A 17,756-nucleotide genomic window follows, 5' to 3' on the forward strand; every position below is an offset into this window, starting at 1 on the left:
TTTGGTCTCCATGGGAGCGTTTGCCATGTTGGAGTTCGCCGTACAGCAGTTTCTTGGGGAGCCGGTGGTCTGCCATGAGAACTACATGGCCTGCCCAGCGCAGGATGCAGGATTCCTGGTTGAGCAACAAAGCTGATGAGATCTAGGGCTTTGCAGACAGGAACGACATGAAGAACCTCTATAACGGCCTGAAAGAAGTCTATGGTCCCACCACCTCCGGATCTGCTCCACTCCTCAGTGCTGATGGTTCTACCCTGATCACTGACAAGGATGGGATCCTTGAGAGATGGGCTGAACACTTTGAAAGCGTACTGAACCGCCCCTCCACCATCAATGATGAAGCCATCGACCGACTCCCCCAGTGAGTCGTTGGATGCCATTCCAACTTTGGAGGAGACCCAGAAAGCTATCTGTCTGCTATCCAGTGGCAAAGCCCCTGGCTCAGACTCCATTCCAGCTGAGGTCTACAAAGAAGGTGGTATGGCGCTGACTGAGAAGCTTCATCAGCTGTTCCAGCTCATCTGGCAGCATGAAGCAGTTCCACAGGACTTCAAAGACGCTTCCATCATACCCCTGTACAAGCGCAAAGGAAATCGTCAGGCCTGTGACAACCATCGTAGAATATCCCTGCTGTCCGTCGCAGGCAAGACTCTGGCCAGAGTGCTACTCAACCGTCTCATAACGCACCTTAAGCAAGGTCTCCTACCAGAGAGCCAGTGTGGCTTCCGGAAAGAACGCGGGACTATCGACATGGTGTTTGCTGCCAGGCAGCTCCAGGAGAAGTGTCAGGAACAGAACGCCGACCTTTACTTCACCTATGTCGATCTGACCAAGGCCTTCGATACTGTTAGCAGAGATGGCCTTTGGAGAATCATGGCGAAGTACGGGTGTCCCAGAAAGTTCATCACCATCATACGGCAACTACACAATGGGATGCTGGCCCGAGTCCAAGACAACGGAGAGACTTCAGAACCATTCCCGGTCTCCAACGGAGTCCAGCAAAGGTGTGTTCTTGCCCCCACCCTGTTCAGTCTCATGTTTTCAGCCATGCTGACAGATGCTTTCAGAGACGCTGACATAGGCATTGGCATCAGGTACCGCACAGATGGCTCACTCTTTAACCTCAGGAGGCTTCAAGCAAAAACCAAGGTGAGGACAGACACCGTCAACGACTTCCTGTTTGCTGATGACTGCGCTCTCAACGCTGCCAACGAAGTTGACATGCAACACATTGTTGACAAGTTCTCTGCTGCCTGTGACAACTTTGGCCTCACAATCAGCACAAAAAAGACAGGTGATGCACCAGCCAGCTCCAGGAAAGCCTTACGTTGAACCAAACATCTTCATCAACGGGCAGCGACTGAACGCAGTGGACGAGTTCACATACCTGGGCAGTACACTCTCTCGCACAGTTGTCATCGACGATGAGGTGAATGCCAGACTTGCCAAAGCCAGCGCTGTCTTCGGCAGACTCAATAAGAACGTTTGGAACAGGAGAGGCATCACCCTGGAGATGAAGCTCAAAGTATACAAGGCCATAGTTCTCACCACACTGCTCTATGGATGTGAATTATGGACGGTCTACAAACGCCACGCCAAAAAGCTGAACCACTTCCACACCACCAGCCTCAGAAAACTTCTCAGCATAAAGTGGCAAGAGAAGATCCCTGACACAGAGGTGCTCACTCGTGCAAACTTGCCCAGCATCTACACCATCTTGATGCAGGCCCAGCTGCGCTGGGCAGGTCATATAGTTCGCATGCCAGACCACCAGCTCCCCAAGAAACTGCTGTACGACGAACTCCAACATGGCAAGCGCTCCCATGGAGACCAAAAGAAGCGCTTCAAAGACACTCTGAAAGCTTCTCTGAAGGCCTCCAACATCAGCCACAACATGTGGGAGCTGAATGCAATGGACAGACCAAAGTGGCGTTCAGCTGTCTGCAAAGGCGCCAAATCCTGTGAGGCCAACAGAATCAATGCAGCAGAGCAATGCAGACAGGCCAGAAAAAGCAGTGTCAACAAGTCCCCAACAGCCACCACCATCCCCTGTCCACACTGCGTCAGAACCTTCCGGGCGTGGATTGGCCTGACCAGTCATCTGCACACCCACAGAGCCCAACCCACCCACCCCCAGGATGACTAGATGGTCCTCATCAATCCCGACGGACGAACCACATGCATATATCATTATATGTGTCATTGTGTGTACACACATTAGTCAATCAGTGTGTGTGTGCGTGCGAGTGTGTGTGCACATATAAGTCAATCAGTGTGCATGTGTGCACACATCAGTCAATCACACTGTGTGTGTGAGTGTGTGCACATCAATGTGTGTGTGTCATTGTGTGTGTGTGTGTGTGTGTGTGTGTGCACATCAGTGTGTGTGTGTATACGTGTGTGTGTGTGTGTGCACATCCAGTTTGATGTTCACCTTATACACTGATCTGAAGACACGTCTTGTTTCAGTTTTCTGTGGTTTTCTTTGAAACAGTGATTATATATAAACAGTGTGCTCCAAATTTCCTGAGTAAGATCCACAATGACACTGATAAAGCAACAACCACGGCCCACATTAATTCTCTCTCCTTTGTTCATCAGAAGGGAACCGGACTCGAGACTGATGAAACTAACAGTAATAGACACAGGTCGAGACTGATGAAAATAGCAGTAACAAACACAGGTCGAGACTGATGAAACAGTAAGACAGTAACAGACACAGGTCAAGACTGATCAGTGAAACTAACACTAACAGACACAGATAAATAAAATAAGTTCAAGTATTGTCAGTTGGAATTTTTGTTGTTGTTGTTGCTAATTCCATTTGATAAACCAACAGATTGTGGGCCTTCATCTAAACGCGGGTCAGAATTCACTAGAAAAGCTTGTGTAAGCCAAAGCTTCAACACATGTAATGATAACTAGCCTTTTGGGGGAGAACACTTGAGAATTCACTTTATTTCGTAGCTAACAACATTGTTATCTCCATGGAAATGTCTTGAAGTTGAACAAACATGCAAATGTTCACTGGTATTTGCAAATGTCACTGTGGCACACTGGATAGCTGCGACCCATGCCTGCCTCCTTTGTCTTGTCAATTTTTCAACCTGCTTTCCTGCTTTAGTTTTCAACTTGGGAATTCAATAAAAGCCAAGCAGAGTGGGTCCCGAATCAGTATGGCATCCTTGGCTTGTACAGCCAATAATGCAGCAAGTATTTGGCATCGCTCAGTATCTTAGTGGAGATGATCGTAGTCAGTAAGGCAGAGCAAGGGAAGAAATCACGTGGTTTGAGTGTGTTTACATTCATTGTGACCAACAAAGTGACGCCCGGTCCCACAATGCACCGCACATGACGTCATCTTCTCAAGCCCTATACTGTTCAAAATATTGTTAGTGGTGGTCAGCATAGTATACTAGAAGGAAACTTGTGCATGCATATAGTTGGAGACTTGTTTAGAGCACATTTAGGCACAGCATCATATATCAAAATGTAAGGTTATGCATACTGCAAACAAAACCCTGGTTATTACTACACAATGAATACTGGTAATCATGTTCAAATTATAAATGCGTGTAAAGAGGAAAAAGATCTAGGAGTGACGTTTGATGACAAACTTTCCTTTGGGGCTCACATCCAGAGAATTATAAATAAAGCTAACCAAATGATTGGAAATATAGAGTTTTTACTTTTAAAGATAAGGTTACCATTTGAAATTATATTTTATAAGGCTTTTGTTAGACCTCATTTGGAATATGGGAATGGTGTGTGGTATCCTACATGGAAATATCAATCAATAGCTATTGAAAATGTTCAAAGGAGAGCTACTAAAATGCTGAAGGTATGCCAGAATATGACATAGGGAGAAAGATTAAACTAATTTAAAGTATTTAAATTTGCACTCTGAAGGGACGTATGATTAGGGGAAATATGATACAGACTTACAAAATTATTAACAACATTGAGGACATTGATACTAACTTTTTTTTTTTTTTTTACTCTTCGCCAATCAAGCATAACAAGAAATTTTGAAGGAAAATATTTGTTCAACCATTCTGTACTAACAAAAGAAAATATAACTTTTCTATTCGTGTTGTTAACATGTGAAACTCGCTATACCTTCAGTTAAATTTTCAAAAGATAATAACAGTTTTAAGAACTTTCTGGACTGCGATCCAAAATTCAGTAACATGTTTTATAAAACTGACGAATAATTGCTTTGATATATCTAAAATTAAGCATGCAATGCAAACCAAAAAGATATTAATACAGAGGGGACGTTTATAGGCCGCGAGGCCTAAAGGCAAAAATGCCAGTCCCTTCTTCAACTACTACTGCCTACACCACTGCTATTAAGTACAACCACTAAAACTGATAATTAAAGTCAATAATGTTTGATAATTATCTCAAGTTTAGCATACTTACTGGTTTATTCGCCATTGTCAAAAGCAGGATTTTCCTATCTGCATCACCGGTAAATCTAAACTGAGACGTCACACCAATGCAGTTCTCGGGCAAAAGACAACAGTGAATTCAGTCCAGTCTGTCAGCATGCATCCAACACGCATCCGTGACGCCATAACTGGCTACTAAATGAAATTGAATATCTTAGTCTCGTAGTCTCCAACGCCCTGGTTTCAGGGGCGGGGGGGGGGGGGAGGTCAAACCCCTTCGGACGAGCAATTATCTTTTCTCAACACATTCTTTAGTATTCTTTCCGTTCCCACAGATGCCGACCTTTCGTTGTTGTTGTCCTTCTGTGATACAGTTATTCGCAAACAAAAAGCAGCCCAGCTTCTGTGCACCAGCAACCATATTTCTGCCGGAACTTTCCACAAATAAAAAAAATATGACTAAGACAAGATAATGTACAACTTAATTGATAAGCTTACTTTAAGCACGATAAGACACCATTCACTTCCCGCTACACGCAGTCTCATTCATCCACATTCATACACACCCAATTACACTCCCCTCATATAAGCACATACTGACAACAGCACGCCAGACATACACTATCATGCAGGTCAAAACCTCATAAAAAAAACACATAAAATGTGGAAATACCTCGATCATGTGTCCCGTGTTACGACGATATGATGTAAGACTTTCCAGATACAGTGCATGTGAAACAGCCTTTTCCTTACCATGAGGATTTGAACTAACCTGTCTTGTGTACAACAGGGATATGAAATAGGCTTTCTCGAACATATCGCATGTGAAATATCCTTTCTCATATCTCCATTATCAAAGGGATGTGAACTATACTGTCTAGTCAACCGAGGATGTCAAATAAGCTTTAGCACAAGTTCCGGATGTGAGATGACCTTTCCCTTACAACAGGGATCTCAAATAGCCTTCCCCGATAACCTGTCCCGGGGGTCAGCCCGATGGGGTCAGCCCGATACTCCCCCGTGTCGATACTCCCCCGCGTCAATACTCCCCTGTGTCGATACTCCCCCCGTGTCAATAGTCCCTCTCACAAAGATCCAAAAACAATCAAATACAGATGAATGTATATATTTGTGATTGTTAATGCTTTCTGCTTGATCAAAGTTGTGTTGTGGAATGATGAATGTGTTATGTGTTCTCTTCATAACAGCCGTCCGCGTTCAGAGTTGAGCAGCGACTTGTGTGTATTGGGCCCGCTGTTGTGTGGGCTCGCTGCCTTGTTACACGGACTTTTTCATCACGACTCAGTCTGGTGGCAAAAGCTCGCTCTCTCTCTCTCTCTTCGTCTCTCATTTTCTGTTTCTCTGTCTCCCCCTCTCTGCCACTCTCTCTGTGTCTCTTTCTGTCAGTCTCTCTCTCTCTCTGTCAGTCTCTCTCTCTCTCTCTCTCTCTCTCTCTCTCTCTCTCTCTCTCACTCTCCGTCTCTCATTTTCTGTTTGTCTCTCCCCCTCTCTGCCTCTCTCTCTCTCTGCCACTCTCTATCTGTCCCCCCCTCTCTGCCACTCTCTCTCTCTCTCTGTCTCTCTCTCTCTCTCTCTCTCTGCGTACCCCCCTCTCTGCCACTCTCTATCTCTCTCTGTCTCCCTCCCTCTCTCTCTCTGTCTCCCCCTCTCTGCCACTCTCTCTCTCTCTCTCTGTCTCCCCATCTCTGCCAGTCTCTCTCTCTGTGTCTCTCTCTGTCTCCCCATCTCTGCCACTCTCTCTCTCTCTCTCTGTCTCTCTGTCTCCCCATCTCTGCCACTCTCTCTCTCACTCTGTCTCTTTCTGTCTCCCCATCTCTGCCACTCTCTCTCTCTCTGTCTCTCTCTCTCTGTCTCTCCCTCTCTGCCACTCTCTCTCTCTCTCTCTCTCTCTCTCTGTCTCTCTCTGTCTCCCCCTCTCCGCCACTCTCTCTCTTTCTGTCTCTCTCTCTGTGTCTCTCCCTCTCTGCCACTCTCTCTCTCTCTCTGTGTCTCTCTCTGTCTCCCCCTCTCCGCCACTCTCTCTCTCTCTCTCTCTCTCTCTCTCTGTCTCCCCATCTCTGCCACTCTCTCTCTCTCTGTGTCTCTCTGTGTTCGTGTCTCTCTCTGTCTCTCCCTCTCTGCCACTCTGTCTGTGTCTCCCCATCTCTGCCACTCTCTCTCTCTCTCTGTCTCCCCCTCTCTGCCACTCTCTCTCTCTCTGTCTCTGTCTCTCTCTGTCTCCCCCTCTCTGCCACTCTCTCTCTCTGTCTCTCTCTGTCTCTCTGTCTCCCCCTCTCTGCCACTCTCTCTCTCTCTGCCACTCTGTGTGTGTGTGTGTGTGTCTCTCTCTCTCTCTGTCTCCCCCTCTCTGCCACTCTCTCTCTCTCTGTCTTTCTCTCTCTCTCTGTCTCTCTCTGTCTCCCCCTCTCTGCCACTCTCTCTCTCTCTCTCTGTCTCCCGATCTCTGCCACTCTCTCTCTCTCTCTCTGTATCTGTCATTCTCTCTCTTCCCTCTGTTAGTCTCCCTCTCTCTCTCTCCGTCTCTCATTTTCTGTTTTCTAATCTCTCCCCCTCTCTGCCACTATCTCTCATTCTCTCTCTTACTCTCTCTCTCTCTCTGCCCGCACACACACTTATACATAGACATATACGTTGTGTGCATCCCGCTGACACACAGTAAATACATTATTCGGTGAACACCACACACACACACACACACACACACACACACACACACACACGTTCACACTGTTTTGCCGCGATATGATATTCAGTATTGATGATGGTTTTAAAGTTAATCAGTGTAATTTGTCACAATTTACAAAGAAAACCAAGAAGGACTTTATGGAAAAAGTTCTGACTGGAAAGAAAAATACCACTGAAAAGAAATAGGTCAGTAACAGAACGCCTGTAACGCTAGGGTACATTTTAGCTCTGGTCATTCTTGATAGTAAAAGACTGAGTAATATAATATGAAGCTCTACAAACCTAATCTCAGACAAATAGGACACTTCTTTAATAACAACACACCATTTTTATTGATCACACACTTTCTCGACAATATAAAAACAGTGTCTTTTTTAATCATACCCTGGTATATTCATACCGTAATTCGTTTTTGGCAGACAAGTATATTTGAATGGCAAATTCATAAAACTTTCGGGAAATCATTATGAACCCCTCCTCCCGCCTGGGTAATGTGTGTGTATGTGTGTGGCTGGGGTGGGGGTGAGGGTGGGGGGTATGGTCACTTGAAGGTCTACCACCAATGACCATTGCTGACCACTGACCGTCGCTGACCTGGGAGAACATAATGATGATGATGATGGAGTCTCCCGTCGGATGAGTAGGCAGGCAGGATTATCTGTGGGTGTGTGTCCTCATATGGGAGAAGAGGCCGATTCTGGATGCGCAGCACTTCCCACAGGTGTTGCAAGGGAAAACGTCTCCAGAAGTTGAGCCCTGCTTCCTTTGCTCATGCTTCTCCTTTATGGCCAGCGTTCTCTTGTTTTCAAACGTCTTGATGCCACTAGAGCACAGCATCCTCCAGCGAGAGCGGTCAAAGGCATCAGTTTCTCAGGAAGCGATGTCTATGTCACACGCTTTGAGGTTTGTCTTCAAGGTGTCCTTAAAGCGCTTGCAGGGTCTTCCAAGTTCGCGGTGGCCTTCCTTCAGCTGTCCATACAGTAGCATCTTCGGGATCCTGCTGTCTGTCATGCGGAGAACGTGTCCTGTCCAGCATAGCTGGCACTGGATCAGCAGGCTTTCGATGCTAGGCAGGCCGCTCCTCTCTAGGACCTGGAGGTTGGAGACCCTGTCTTACCACTTTATGCCGAGTATATTTCGTAGGCATCTCTGGTGAAACTGCTCAAGTTGTTGAATGTGACGGCGATACGTCGTCCATGTTTCACAACAGTACAACAAGGTGGTCAGCACAACAGCTCTGTAGGTTTTGATTTTGGTGCTGATCCTAATGCCTTTGTTGTTCCACAGCCTGTTGTTGAGTCTGCCAAAGGCGGAGCTGGCCTTGGCGATGCACAGCGTCACTTCTGCACCAAGGGCTCCGTTGCTGCATAGGGTGCTGCCCAGGTAGCAAAACTTGTCGACTGACTTGATCTCTGTGTCATCGATCTTGACTGCAGGTGGGGGAAAGGCACTGGCGTTCTGTGAGCTAGCTGGTTGATACATGGACTCGGTCTTGCTGAGGCTGATGGTGAGTCCAAAGCTCCTGCAGGAGGTTGAGAACCTGTCCATACTTGTAGATGTCGGCCTGGATTCCATCCGCTCCTGGTGCTTTTCCCTGACGTTGTCAGCTTCAGGGCCTTCCGGGTCTCGGCCTTGGTGGGAGGGGCAGCTAGCGAGTCATTGACTGGTAGCTGTGGGAGGGCTGCAATTACCTCGTCAGATACGGACGAGTCCCTGTTGAGGAGGGTGTTGAAGTTTTCTGCCCAGCGGGCAAGGATGTCTGTCAGGAGGGTGGTCTGGTCCAAGGCTCGGACAGGGGTTGATCCTGTGACTCTCGGCCCATACACAGCTCGGAGACCATCATGGAAGGTCTTCGTGTCGCGAGCATCAGCAGCGGACTGAAGCTCTTCGGACTTTCTCTCCCACCAGGTGTTCTTCCTCTCACGCAGCCTCTTCTGTACGAGTTGCTTGGTTTGCAAGTACTGGTTATTCTTCCTCTGGCAGTCTTTATCGGAAATGTGATCCTGATGCCGTATATGCAATGTGTTCAGGAGCTTGGAGATTCCAGAGTCGTTCTCGTCAAACCAGTCTTTGTGGCTCCCCTGTACAAAGCCGAGTGTGCCAGCTGCTGCTGCGTACACAGCATCTCTAAAGGTGCTTCATACTTCTACATCAGTCGATGCAGGAATTTGTTGGAGAGCTGCTTGGATTTGCTGCTGCAGCACATCCTTGGTGATGGGGAGGCTGTGGATGTTCAGCTTCCTAGGGGGTTTCTGCCTGGCTGGTTGGAGCTTGCATGCAAGTCTGATGTTCATCTTAATGCGTACAAGGCGATGGTCCGACCAACAGACTGCTCCTCTCATGCAGCGTGTACTGGAAACATCACCTCTGTCCCTCTGCCGGACAATCACATAGTCCAGCATGTGCCACTGCTTGGAGCGGGGGTGCATCCATGTGTTCTTGTACTTGTCCGCTTGTTGGTAGAGGCTGTTGGTGATGGTCAGTCCATGCTGCGCGCAGAGCGAGAGCAAAAGCAGTCCGGTGGCGTTGCACTTACCAGTGCCGTGCTGTCCTAGGACTTTTGGTCACGAGGAGAAGTCCACGCCGACGTGGGCATTGAAATCCCCAAGGATAACCAGCCTGTCCTTTCTGTCTACCACTGAAATGGTGTGGCTGAGCTCCTCGTGGAAGGCTTCTTTGATGTCATCAGGGTTGGTCATCATCGGGGCATAGCAGCTGATGACTGTGGCGAAGCGATCCTCGGACAGCTTCAGACGCAGGGTCATCAGCCTATCGTTTATCCCACGTGGAAGGCTGTCAAGCTGTCGTGCAAGTTTGGTTTGTATGGCAAAACCCACGCCTGAGGTTCTTGGGGTGCCTTCTGGCTACCCAGTGCAGTAGGTGTAGCCCCCTCCAACTTCCTCCAGCTGGGTTTCACTGGCAAACCTGGTTTCGCTCAGGGCTGCTATGTCCACCTGGCAGCGATCAAGCATTCTAGCAATGAGCGCTGTGCGCCTTTCTGGTCTGTCGTCTCTGTCCCAAAGGGTGCGAACAATCCAGGCACCCAGAGTCAGGGAATGACTCCTGGTTCTTTTCTTCTGTTGTTTTCGACCGCCAGTGTTGGATGTCCAAGTAGGTACTAGGCGATGCAGGCTTTGTTTAGGGACCCTTTTATCTCCCCTTCCCCGTGTGGGAAGAGCAGTGCTGTCCCTAAAAAGGGCTGCTCTGACGCTGCGGGAGGATACGGGCGCCGCATCTGCCCCAGTCTATGGCGGACGACCGTCTCCCCACAGCCGCCTGCGTGCAGAGTCGTGACTAGGAACTACCAGCAGCATCCTCTGCTTGGCCCCATTACCACTAGCTCGTTCCGACATTAGCCTGGTTGCCTGACCAGCATAGGTGACTTTTTTTTAGTGAAGAGTTGTGCAGTCCCTTCCCCACTCTCTCGCCTACCGACGCTCAGAGTCCCACAGGTGCAGATAGTGCCGCGTGTAGAACGGCCTCGGCAGGTGCAGGTTTTTTCTTCGGAGTTCCGTCTCCTAGGAGGATTTCCAGCCAAGGATAAGAGCTCCCCCTGCCCTTTGGTCATCCTCTTCCGTTTCCTCCTCCGCCTAGTCCGTCGTTGGGAGACTTCACATGCGGCAGGTAGTACTGGGTTACATGGTACCAGTAGCAAGGGCTATGCCCCTGACCTGCCTAACGGGGAGAATATAGACATGGGGGAACATAGACATGCTTTCGAGCTTAATTACTATTCAAATACATGGAATAGCTTCCCAACCCCACGTGCCCCACAAAGCAAAGCAAACGGTTGAAGTCATGGACTGTCAGTGAAAGGAATAAAGACGACAAACCAACGGTTACTAAGTGAACGCTGAAATGTCGCCAAATCAAATGAAATGTCACCAGTCCACTGATAAAGCTAGCATATGTATCCTTCAGTACACCAGTGTGTATATATATATATATATATAAATATATATATATATATATATATATATATATATATATATATATATATAATCTACTTGTATGAAGTACCTTCGGTTTCGGCATATGAATATCATAAATATGTTGTTTTGGTCATTTTTATTTACACATGCAGGTATACATGCGTGTGCGTGCGCGCACGCGTGTGTGTGGATGTGTGTATACATGTGTGTGTACGCTCGCGCGCGTGTGTGTGTGTGTGTGTGTGTGGGGGGGGGGGGCCGGAGGGGGGGGGGGTCAGTGGGTGGGTGGCTGTCTGTCTGTCTGTCTGTCTGTCTGTCTGTCTGTCTGTCTGTCCGCGTATCTGTTTATCTGTGTGTGTGTGTGTGTGAAAGTGCGTGGATGTGTATGTTGTTGGTGGGTGTGCATGTGGGCGATGGGTATGTATGACGTGGGGGCGGGGGGGTTGGGGGGGGCGTCAGATGGTCCGTGTGTGTATGTGATTGTGTGTGCGTTTGTGTGTGCGTTCGTGTGTGTGTGTGTGTGTGTGTGTGTGTGTGTGTGTGTGTGTGTGTGTGTATGTGTGTGCGCGCGCCTGTGTGTGTGTGTGTGTGTGTTCTCAACTGTAGGTCTTTGTCTTATGTGTGACGTCTCCTCGTTGGCCCTAAACATCTGCATCTGGGGTGCGGCGCTCCAACATGGGGCCATAAAAGTGTCATAACAGTGGCTCATAAAAGTTTGGAAGGTTTGTTTCAGGCAGCGGGATCAAAGCATAGTGCGGCGGCTTGGCCGAAGGTTGGGAGGTGGGGGGTGGGTGCGGGGGTAAACTTTACGGGTTGGTGATAACATATCGAAGTCCAACAGTGTGTATACGCGCACATGAATTATCCGTGCTAAATTTTACAGCAGTGGAACGCTCTCTCTCTCTCTCTCTCTCTCTCTCTCTCTCTCTCTCTCTCTCTCTCTCTCTCTCTCTCTCTCTCTCCGACTGTCTCTCAGTCTGTGTGTGTGTGTGTGTGTGTGTGTGTGTGTGTGTGTGTGTGTGTGTGTGTGTGTGTGTGTGTGTGTGTGTGTGTGTGTGTGAAAGCAATCAATAAATAAAATCGAAAACACGAACAATCCACGGCATGTAAATACGTATAACCCTACCCCCAAAAAACCATATGCCTTAGATATATCAAACAAATCAATTAATATCTTTTCCCCTGTTTATATGTTGCAAATCACATCAAGTTACATGATATTGCTCATCAGTGCTTAATGATACCGATTCAAATCTTTAATTGTTGATTAGTCAAGTTCGCTTACTGTTATCATTAGTATTTCGTTCTAAGGATGTTATATTGTAATCTCATATTTTACACAAAATTTCACCAATTATAAGTTATCTAACACACACACACACACACACACACACACACACACACTGCGTGAACAGTTACTTTTCCCTCACCAGTAGCTGTATTTTTCCTCTATGTTTGTCAAATAACACTTATGGTTGAAAGACGCTAAACTGAAGAAAAAGAAAAATACAACAACTGCAGCAGCAACAACGACCACACACACACACACACACACACACACACACACACACACACACACACACACACGGGGGAGTATCGACACGGGGGAGTATTGACGCGGGGGAGTATCGACACGGGGGAGTATCGACACGCTGGCCCGTATTACGACGATATGAATTATGACTTTCCAGATAAGGTGCATGTGAAATAGCCTTTCCCTTACCATGATGATTTGAAATAACCTGTTCTGTATACAACAGGGACATGAAATAAGCCTTCTCGAACATATCCTTTCCCAAATGTAATTGATGTTAGAGTAACTTGTGCATTATCATAAGGATGTGAAATAATCAGTTCCGTAAACCGAGGATGTGAATTAAGGTTTAGCACACGTTCTGCATGTGAGATGACCTTTCCCTTGCAACAGGGATCTCAAATAACCTTCCACGTATACCGAGGGTGTGAAACAAACTCTGGCATATATCCCAGTTCTGTCATATCCTTTCTCTTACTATGCGGATGTTAGATATCCTGTCCCGTATTACGACGATATGAATTATGACTTTCCAGATAAGGTGCATGTGAAATAGCCTTTCCCTTACCATGATGATTTGAAATAACCTGTCCTGTAACCAACAGAGATAAGAAATAAGCTTTCTCGAACATATTGCATGTGAAATATCCTTTCTTTTATATAGCATGGATGTGAGATCACTTGTGCATTATCAAAAAGGATGTGAAATAAACTGTCCCGTGAACCAAGGATGTGAAATAAGTTTTAGCACAGGTTCCTGTTGTGATAAGAACTTTCTCTTACAGCAGTGATCTGAAATACCCTTCTCCGTATAACAAAAGTGTGAAACGAGCTCTGTTGTTTCATAACATTTCCGTTACCATGTGTCCCGTGTTGCGACGATATGAAATAAGACTTTCCAGATACAGTGCATGTGAAATAGCCTTTTCCTTACCATGAGGATTTGAAATAACCTGTCTTGTGCACAAAAGGGATATGAAATAGGCTTTCTCGAACATATTGCATGTGAAATATCCTTTCTCATATGAGCATTATCAAACGGATGTGAAATATACTGTCCAGTAAACCGAGGATGTCAAATAAGCTTTAGCGCAAGTTCCGGATGTGAGATGACCTCTCCCTTACAACAGGGATCTCAAATAGCCTTCCCCGATAACCTGTCCCGTATAACGACGATATGAAATAAGACTTTCCAGATATGGTGGATATGAAATAACCTTACCATGATGATTTGAAATAACCTGTCCTGTATATAACATGGACATAAAATAAGCTTTATCTAACATATCCGTTCTCAAATGCAATACTTGTGCATTATCAAAGGGATGTGAAATAATCAGTTCCGTACACCGAGGATGTGAATTAAGGTTTAGCACACGTTCTAGATGTGAAATGACCTTTCCCTTGCAACAGGGATGTGAAATAATCAGTTCCGTAAACAGAGGATGTGAAGTAAGGTTTAGCACACGTTCTGGATGTGAAATGACCTTTCCCTTGCAACAGGGATCTGAAATAACCTTCCACGTATACCGAGGGTGTGAAACAAACTCTGGCATATATTCCAGTTCTGTCATATCTTTTCTCTTACTATGAGGCCTGTCCCGTATTACGACGATATGAATTATGACTTTCCAGATAAGGTACATGTGAAATAGCCTTTTTCCTACCATGATGATTTGAAATAACCTGTCCTGTAACCAACAGAGATAAGAAATAAGCTTTCTCGAACATATTGCATGTGAAATATCCTTTCTTTTATATAGCATGGATGTGAGATCACTTGTGCATTATCATAAGGATGTGAAATAATCAGTTCCGTAAACCGAGGATGTGAATTAAGGTTTAGCACACGTTCTGGATGTGAGATGACCTTTCCCTTGCAACAAGGATCTGAAATAACCAGAACGTGGAAACGTATACGTGGAAACGTATACCGAGGGTGTGAAACAAACTGGCTTATATTCCAGTTCTGTCATATCTTTTCTCTTTCTATGGGGATGTTAGATATCATGTCCCGTATTACGACGATATGAAGTATGACTTTCCAGATAAGGTGCATGTGAAATAGCCTTTCCCTTACCATGCTGATTTGAAATAACCTGTCCTGTAACCAACAGAGATAAGAAATAAGCTTCCTCGAACATATTGCATGTGAAATATCCTTTCCCATATGCCCTTGGTTAGATAATGGGTCAATTATCCCAGGGATGTGAAATAAACTGTCCTGTAAACCAAGGATGTGAAATAAGCTTTAGCACAGGTTCCTGTTGTGATCACCGCAGTGATCTGAAATACCCTTCTCCGTATACCAAGAGTGTGAAACAAGCTCTGGGTTGTTTCATAACCTTTCCGTTACCATTTGTCCCGTGTTACGACGATAATGACCTTTCCCTTGCAACAGAGATCTCAAATAACCTTCCACGTATACCGAGGGTGTGAAACAAACTTTGGCATAAATTCCAGTTCTATCATATCTTTTCTCTTACTATGAGGATGTTAGATATCCTGTCCTGTATTACGACGATATGAAGTATGACTTTCCAGATACATTGCATGTGAAATAGCCTTTCCCTTACCATGATGATTTGAAAGAACCCGTCCTGTGTACAACAGGGATATGAAATAGGCTTTCTCGAACATATTGCATGTGAAATATCCTTTCTCATATGTCCATTATCAAATGGATGTGAAATAATCAGTTCCGTAAACCGAGGATGAGAATTAAGGTTTAGCACACGTTCTGGATGTGAAATGACCTTTCCCTTACAACAGGGATCTGAAATAACCTTCCACGTATACAGAGGGTGTGAAACAAACTCTGGCATATATTCCAGTTCTGTCATATCCTTTCTCTTACTATGGGGATGTTAGATATCATGTCCCGTATTACGACGATATGAAGTATGACTTTCCAGATAAGGTGCATGTGAAATAGCCTTTCCCTTACCATGATGATTTGAAATAACCTGTCCTGTAACCAACAGAGATAAGAAATAAGCTTCCTCGAACATATTGCATGTGAAATATCCTTTCCCATATGCCCTTTGTTAGATAATGGGTCAATTATCCCAGGGATGTTAAATCCTGTCCTGTATTACGACGATATGAAGTATGACTTTCCAGATACAGTGCATGTGAAATAGCCTTTCCCTTACCATGATGATTTGAAATAACCCGTCCTGTGTACAACAGGGATATGAAATAGGCTTTCTCGAACATATTGGATGTGAAATATCCTTTCTCATATGTCCATTATCAAAGGGATGTGAAATATTCTGTCCAGTAAACCGAGGATATCAGATAAGCTTTAGCGCAAGCTCCGGATGTGAGATGACCTTTCCCTTACAACAGGGATCTCAAATAGCCTTCCCCGATAACCTGTCCCGTATTACGACGATATGAAATAAGACTTTCCAGATATGGTGTATATGAAATAACCTTTCTCTTACCATGAGGATTTGAAATAACCTGTCCTGTATACAACAGGGACATAAAATAAGCTTTATCTAACATATCCGTTCTCAAATGCAATACTTGTGCATTATCAAAGGGATGTGAAATAATCAGTTCCGTACACCGAGGATGTGAATTAAGGTTTAGCACACGTTCTGGATATGAAATGACCTTTCCCTTGCAACAGGGATGTGAAATAATCAGTTCCGTAAACAGAGGATGTGAAGTAAGGTTTAGCACACGTTCTGGATGTGAAATGACCTTTCCCTTGCAACAGGGATCTGAAATAACCTTCCAAAGAGAAATAACCGAGGGTGTGAAACAAACACTTCTGTCATATCTTTTCTCTTACTATGAGGATGTTAGATATCCTGTCCCGTATTACGACGATATGAATTATGACTTTCCAGATAAGGTACATGTGAAATAGCCTTTTTCTTACCATGATGATTTGAAATAACCTGTCCTGTAACCAACAGAGATAAGAAATAAGCTTTCTCGAACATATTGCATGTGAAATATCCTTTCTTTTATATAGCATGGATGTGAGATCACTTGTGCATTATCAAAAAGGATGTGAAATAAACTGTCCCGTGAACCAAGGATGTGAAATAAGTTTTAGCACAGGTTCCTGTTGTGATATGAACTTTCTCTTACAGCAGTGATCTGAAATACCCTTCTCCGTATAACAAAAGTGTGAAACAAGCTCTGAGTTGTTTCATAACATTTCCGTTACCATGTGTCCCGTGTTGCGACGATAAGAAATAAGACTTTCCAGATACAGTGCATGTGAAATAGCCTTTCCCTTACCACGAGGATTTGGAATAACCTGTCCTGTATACAACAGGGACATAAAATAAGCTTTATCTAACATATCCTTTCTCAAAAGGGATGTGTGCACAAAAGGGATATGAAATAGGCTTTCTCGAACATATTGCATGTGAAATATCCTTTCTCATATGAGCATTATCAAACGGATGTGAAATATACTGTCCAGTAAACCGAGGATGTATTCCAGTTCTGTCATATCCTTTCTCTTACTATGTGGATGTTAGATATCCTGTCCCGTATTACGACGATATGAAGTAAGACTTTCCAGATAAGGTGGATATGAAATAGCCTTTCTCTTACCATGATGATTTGAAATAACCTGTCCTGTATATAATAGGGACATGAAATAAGCTTTCTCGAACATATCCTTTCTCAAATGCAATGGATGTTAGATGACTTGTGCATTATCAAAGGGATGTGAAATAAGCTTTCTCGAACATATTGCATATTGCATATCCTTTCTTATATCCCATGGATGTTTGATCACTTGTGCATTATCAAAAAGGGGATGTGAATTAAGGTTTAGCACACATTCTGGATGTGAAATGACCTTTCACTTGCAACAGGGATCTCAAATAACCTTCCATGTATACCGAGGGTGTGAAACAAACTCTGGCATATATTCCAGGTCTGTCATATCTTTCCTCTAAGGAGATTAGATAACTTGTCCATTATCAAAGGGATGTGAAATATATTGTCCAGTAAACCGAGGATGTCAAATAAGCTTTAGCGCAAGTTCGGGATGTGAGATGACCTTTCCTATTCAACAGGGATCTCAAACAGCCTTCCCCGATAACCTGTCCCGTATTACTACGATATGAAATAAGACTTTCCAGATATGGTGCATATGAAAGAACCTTTCTCTTACCATGATGATTTGAAATAACCTGTCCTGTATACAATAGG

The 17,756-nt window shown here is 45.1% G+C and overlaps 1 protein-coding gene across 5 annotated transcripts in view; it reads right to left on the reverse strand.

The window, feature by feature from the left end:
* Positions 1 to 4,596, reverse strand: part of LOC143279974 (general transcription factor IIF subunit 1-like) — a 153,967-nt gene extending 149,371 nt beyond the window's left edge. For all 5 annotated transcript variants that reach the window (XM_076584369.1, XM_076584368.1, XM_076584367.1 and 2 more), the window contains exon 1: positions 4,426 to 4,596. In XM_076584369.1, the coding sequence (XP_076440484.1) occupies positions 4,426 to 4,440 (15 nt within the window). In that variant the 5' untranslated portion in view covers positions 4,441 to 4,596. The remainder of the gene's footprint in view (positions 1 to 4,425) is intronic.
* Positions 4,597 to 17,756: the final 13,160 nt, after the last annotated feature.

Source organism: Babylonia areolata, chromosome 3, assembly GCF_041734735.1.
Source record: "Babylonia areolata isolate BAREFJ2019XMU chromosome 3, ASM4173473v1, whole genome shotgun sequence".
In the NCBI taxonomy this organism is placed as follows: Eukaryota; Metazoa; Mollusca; class Gastropoda; order Neogastropoda; family Buccinidae; genus Babylonia; species Babylonia areolata.